Genomic DNA, 6,000 nt, shown 5'->3' with positions numbered 1-6,000 from the left:
ATTATTAGAGAGTAACAATGATATGACATGATTGCTGATGCAAACTATATTTGTTGATTTTAGATCTCTGCTCTGGCTTGAATACTTGATCCCCCTTGATAAGAATGTTCTTTGTAGCTCGATCAATACGCTTCCTTGATTTATCTTTTCAATCTCATGCTTCTTCCACACATTCACAATTCAATCCTCTAACTTGACCTTATATGTTTTACCTTGTCAAATTGGCTTGAATACAATTTCAAATAAATGAAATTCATCCCATGAGTCAGCTAGAACTCACCAACAAAACTGATACAAGAAAATCCTTCGTTAGTCGACCCAACTCGGTCAACACTAACTCAGAAATGATTTTTCCTTCAGACTTCCTTTGGTAACTGAGTGAGCTCGATTAACATTGGTTCCATGCAAACTTTTCTTTAGCTACTGAGTGAACTCGATAAACACTGTCTCCTGCAAACTCCCTTTGGTAGCCAAGTGAGCTCGGTTAACACTTACTTTGGACTTGGTTAACACCAAGATGCTCGTCATACACTGCAACATCCTTTGACTCCCAAGTGAGCTTGACATACATTGATTGCTAGGTATATACTTGACATTTTGTAACATCAAAGACAACATACAATTAAATGATTGTATCCAACAACGGGTTTCTGAGAGAAGATATGATGACTGTTGTCCTGTATGGGAATCCTCTACTCGAGTGTCCCCTATTCAATTCTCAATCCACTCCTATTCCCCCTACTTTGTTTCTTCTGGTTATGGTGTTTGTTACTCTCAGTGCACTGCTCTCTTACAATAAATTCCACAATCAAGAAGCTTCTATGCTTATAGAAAGTTCTAATATAAGACATTATAAATCCATACTTAATGGAGAAATTTTTTAAAAATGTATTTATTTATAATAAAAATTATTTTTTCCCTTACCATTTTTACTCTCACCCAATAGAAATAAAGATAATTAAAAATTTTAATACTTAAAAAATAGACATTAATGTATAAACATAAGACATATATTTATGTTCAAAAAATTCTTAAATATCGTTATTGAGTAAATTTATGTATTTGCATCAAACCAATGCATAAATACCATGCCACAAGGAGAAACTAGCAATTTCTTCCCTCAAATACAATTTAGATGGAACTATTCTTCCCATAGAATAGCTAACACAAATGTATCATCTAATCTTCACAGATCAAACACATGAATTTATACAGATTTGTATTTTCACATTAAAGCAATTTTGTGTGGAGAATTTCAATTGAATTCGGGATACCCGGAGTCGACGGAAGAACTGAATTCTATGCATTTCTCGTTTTTAACAGAGTATAGTAGTATTTAACTGTCTACAGTGAGGACCGAGGATTATAGGTGGAAAGGGTTGTAGTGGCCATCATAGTTTATCTTTTTGTCAACTTGAGAGCTGAAATAAGAAATCCACCATTAAAGATATAAAAGAGGATGGCATTAATTTCAGGGCCTTCTCCATGCTGCAGAACCATTATTCCTACGAACTCAAGGCTACAAAATTCTCATTCTCCAGCTGTGGGAGCGGCCACATGCTTATGCACAAAGATATGGACACGCAGCCCTACAAAACAATTGAAATCTCCGCTTTTGCGGTTGGGAATTGTTGCTTGCTTGCCTTCTCCTTCATTGTCTACCTCAGAGGAAATCGATCCTCTGGAGTCATTGTTGAACAGCAAAAAACTCTTCGTTAGCGGTATGTTTCCTATAAAATCCTCGTTTTGAATACTGAGTTCGCATTGATACGTAAATTCAGTGAGCAAAATAGTTTATTGTATCTTATTTGAGTAGAAACCTCTGTAATATTTTACCCTTAAAAGAACTAATGCCCTTATACCCCGGAACTTCCTGAACCATCTTACTCACGTTCTTGAATGAGTTCCGCATTGCAGTAATAGTTTTAAATCCAGTTGTACATAGGACCAAGCAGTACCTACTAGAATAAACTTGATAAACTGCTATTGTACGTTTTGTCCAACCAAATCTCAGAATATTTTTTCTTGTTGCTTGGTATGATGTTTTTCAGATTATATTTAATAATATTCTTAAAATCTTTGTGAATCCAAAATTAGGCTTTGGGGTGCAAGTGCCGAGGTCGATGTTGTAGCATTTAAGCTTTCTTTCAGGCATCGATCATGAATAGAAATAACACACTCATGTGATTGCTTAGCTCATTTTGGCTATCCCACCTGCTGCTTATTTGTGGATGTGATAGCCCATGTAGCTCATGGTTATTAAACTTTTTTGCTTACTTTTTAACCAGCAGCAATCATAGATAGTATGTTTAAAGTAAATTATTACTCATTTTTGTAGATAACATGTAGAGAAAATGAAGGAAGCGAAAAAAAGAGGGAGATGAATTTGTAAAGCTAGGTGTCATTTTTCTCTTGTTTTTCTCAATAAGCAGCCACTGCTTATTTCAGGCCTCATTTTTTTAAAGTTATTTTCAATTTTAAGCAGTGGCTGCACCATTAAATTGGAGAAAGGTTCCAATTTGTCCTTTCCCCGTAATTAAACTTTTGCATGTGAACACTCAAACTACTTAACAATAAGCATAAATTGTCAAGTATGCTAGCCAAAATAATTACAGCTGCTAGGCTTATTTTGGCTAGCAGCCTCTTTTCAACATATTAAGGAGCATTTTGTGGAGCGTGTGGCCCCATGAATATTAATAATTCTGTTTATTTTTTTATCAGTCAACTTATAAAAAAGAATTAATAATAAATTATATTTTAATTATTAATGATTTGAAATATGTTAATTCTCAATATTACGGACATGATTTCTTAGCAAAAAATTCTGAGTTTCATAGTGTATCCATCTCATGCATTAAAAAAAGTGATTTATACCGCCTGGCTGAAAAGGAAAACTCTTTCAGAAATTTCTTCCATTATTTACAGTCTTCATAAGCATCCTGTATGAGTAAGGAGACATAACATTTGAATAATTATTATTTACTTGTAAAAACATTTTCATAGCTCTACAGCTTTTTTCTAGTGCACAAATTTAGTTCTTCTCCCAAAAAAAATATACACATTCCCTAATTTCCACTCATTGTGAAGCATGGTATGTTACAAATTACAGATTTAATTTGATCAACATATTTACTATTTTCCTCCATGACTTTTATAATGAGAATTCTTTCCTTGGACCTTGGAAGCCATATTTCTTAGATGTCCGTAACAAGGTGAATTAAGGTTAATTAGAGGCGAATTCCTAAGAAAGGTGCAGATTTGTACAGGGGCATGAAATCAAAGGCAGATTCAAGTCAATTTAAACTTCAGCAGAGGCATGGAATCAAAGGAGAGGATTGATGCCTTCTGTAAAGACAATAGGAAAAGGCCACACAGCCCCACAACCAGCCCATTTATAGAATCCACAGTTTCTATCATGACCAGTCACATAGATTTCAATAGCAGCCTTATAAACGTGAACAATTATGAATGATGCTCACTGTAATTGAAAAGTTTTTGTTCAAACAAAGGATAAAAAAAATACTGTGGAATTTCAATGCAGAGATTTAACACACAAAGAGGTTTTTAAAAGATTGAGAAAATAAAAACAGATGATATACATACTGTTAGGATTAACGAGACAGAAATAACAATTACATGCAAATATAATCAATATGAGAAAATAATAAAGCACACATAAGAGAACACAAGACAAAGATTTAACGTGGTTCATCCAATCTTTGGGTTACGTCCACCAAACAGCAAGTCCAATGTTCTTATTATCCAGTGATGACAATCTGTAATGCTTTACAGCTCAATACCGCTACAAGAAGCTACAATCTCATCATACATTATGAAATCCCTAACCCTAAGCCATTTTATACAAGCTTTTTGCCACTTACAAAATTAGCGCTAGAATAAGTTGTCCAATAGAAAAATAACAGCTGACGCTTTTTACAATAATAAAGTCAGTTGAGCTTTCAGGGCAGCGCGTCTGGGGCTCTGTCCCAAGACTCTGCAAGGGGTGCTGCCCCTTGACCCCATCTTGGGGGTGCTGCCCCCAAACCCTCAAACCCCCAAACTCCCGTAGACAAATCTGGGGGAAAACCATGCCGAATGAAGTAGGGAAAAATTGACCTCTGGTTCTGATTAGGCTCCACATAACAACACATACCTCCAAATTTAGAGTCTCTGAAATAGTTTTCATCAAGTCTGCAACACCCATGGTTGGTGAAATATGAAGGGTAACTATTTGTATTTATAATAATACATGTATAGAAAAAATGGAGGGAGAAAAATGGAGGCAATTGTGAAAATGAAGGGAGGAAAAATTGTGAAGACACTTGGTCTTATTTATAGTATGCAGTCACCGCATAACTTCAACCCCTCCTTTTAAAAAAAATGTACTTCTAATTGTTAAGCAACAGCTGTTCCATGAAAATAGGAGAAGATTCTGAGTTATCCTTTTGTGCTAATTAAAAAATTAGATGGAGACACTTTTGCTGCTCATTTATAAGCCCAAAGGAGACTTAAGCAGCCATATGAAGACATGGGGTTTGAAGCCCTCTAGAATCCCTTTACAAGCCTTTAAGCTAGCTTTCAAGCACCTCCCGAGTTTCAAGCATTCTGGGTGTAAGCCGAGTCTTGACAACTTTGTCACGAGTCTTAAGTATGCTAGTAAAATATATTCCACACAACTACAGTAGCCAACCAGAAGGTCAATCTATTTTAGATTCATGTATGTGTCCGAAATTCTGAGTTGAGTCAGTGGAACTGAGCATTGATGGTGCTACCTTCACATTTTAAACTTTGTGTGGTTGTTTCTAAAATGAGCCGACATCTTTGGAGCTTAGCTTTGATGGTGCCTTCTTAAGCTAACACACACAACTAACAAAACACTGATATTCTTGTCTCGTGCTCAGGCTGCCTGTTAGTAACATAGCTAGCAAAGAACCTGATATTCTCGGCTTGTGCTGTGTTTCGAGCCTTCTTCAATGTTTACAACAGATCTAGTTCTTCATACATAACTTTTTATGATTTACCATCACATACAACTGTATCTCTAATAATCACAGACTTATTCGTAGAGACATCAGGCAACTCACATGCCTTTAAGTGCTCCCTATAGCTGACAAAAATATACTTTTTACATCTAGCATTTAGTATGTGTCCGAAATTCTGAGTTGAGTCAGTGGAACTGAGCATTGATGGTGCTACCTTCACATTTTAAACTTTGTGTGGTTGTTTCTAAAATGAGCCGACATCTTTGGAGCTTAGCTTTGATGGTGCCTTCTTAAGCTAACACACACAGTAGCCAACCAGAAGGTCAATCTATTTTAGATTCATGTATGTGTCCGAAATTCTGAGTTGAGTCAGTGGAACTGAGCATTGATGGTGCTACCTTCACATTTTAAACTTTGTGTGGTTGTTTCTAAAATGAGCCGACATCTTTGGAGCTTAGCTTTGATGGTGCCTTCTTAAGCTAACACACACAACTAACAAAACACTGATATTCTTGTCTCGTGCTCAGGCTGCCTGTTAGTAACATAGCTAGCAAAGAACCTGATATTCTCGGCTTGTGCTGTGTTTCGAGCCTTCTTCAATGTTTACAACAGATCTAGTTCTTCATACATAACTTTTTATGATTTACCATCACATACAACTGTATCTCTAATAATCACAGACTTATTCGTAGAGACATCAGGCAACTCACATGCCTTTAAGTGCTCCCTATAGCTGACAAAAATATACTTTTTACATCTAGCATTTAGTTCACTCCTATTCTGTTCATAATTCATTGCAAAAGAAACACATCAAAAATATTCTAGGCACCTACTAGTATTCTGCCTCCTGATCATGCTTCTCAGGCGTGATATTCTACTATGCCTTATGAGGACTCTAGTTAAGCATGTAAAAAACTGTATTCACAGCTTCCTTCCGATACTGATAGGGTATATTCCAGCCATGTATCATGCACATCGCCTTTTCCATAACAATCTGCAGCTCCATTATGTTGTAGAG

The 6,000-nt window shown here is 36.0% G+C and overlaps 1 protein-coding gene across 2 annotated transcripts in view; it reads left to right on the top strand.

Annotated features, from left to right (window-relative positions):
• Positions 1 to 1,142: 1,142 nt before the first annotated feature.
• The window catches only part of LOC149541855 (small RNA-binding protein 11, chloroplastic-like), a 49,738-nt gene continuing 44,880 nt past the window's right edge, over positions 1,143 to 6,000 (top strand). The window contains exon 1 of one of the 2 annotated variants that reach the window (XM_089796938.1): positions 1,143 to 1,721. In XM_089796938.1, coding sequence (XP_089653064.1) covers positions 1,460 to 1,721 — 262 coding nt within the window. In that variant the 5' untranslated portion in view covers positions 1,143 to 1,459. The remainder of the gene's footprint in view (positions 1,722 to 6,000) is intronic. The other variant, XM_089796937.1, reaches the window with a different exon arrangement.

This window comes from Cupressus sempervirens, chromosome 8 (genome assembly GCF_028749045.1).
Source record: "Cupressus sempervirens isolate cs-2001-9-10 chromosome 8, ASM2874904v1, whole genome shotgun sequence".
Classification (NCBI taxonomy): Eukaryota; Viridiplantae; Streptophyta; class Pinopsida; order Cupressales; family Cupressaceae; genus Cupressus; species Cupressus sempervirens.
This window is presented reverse-complemented; position numbering and strand designations above follow the sequence as displayed.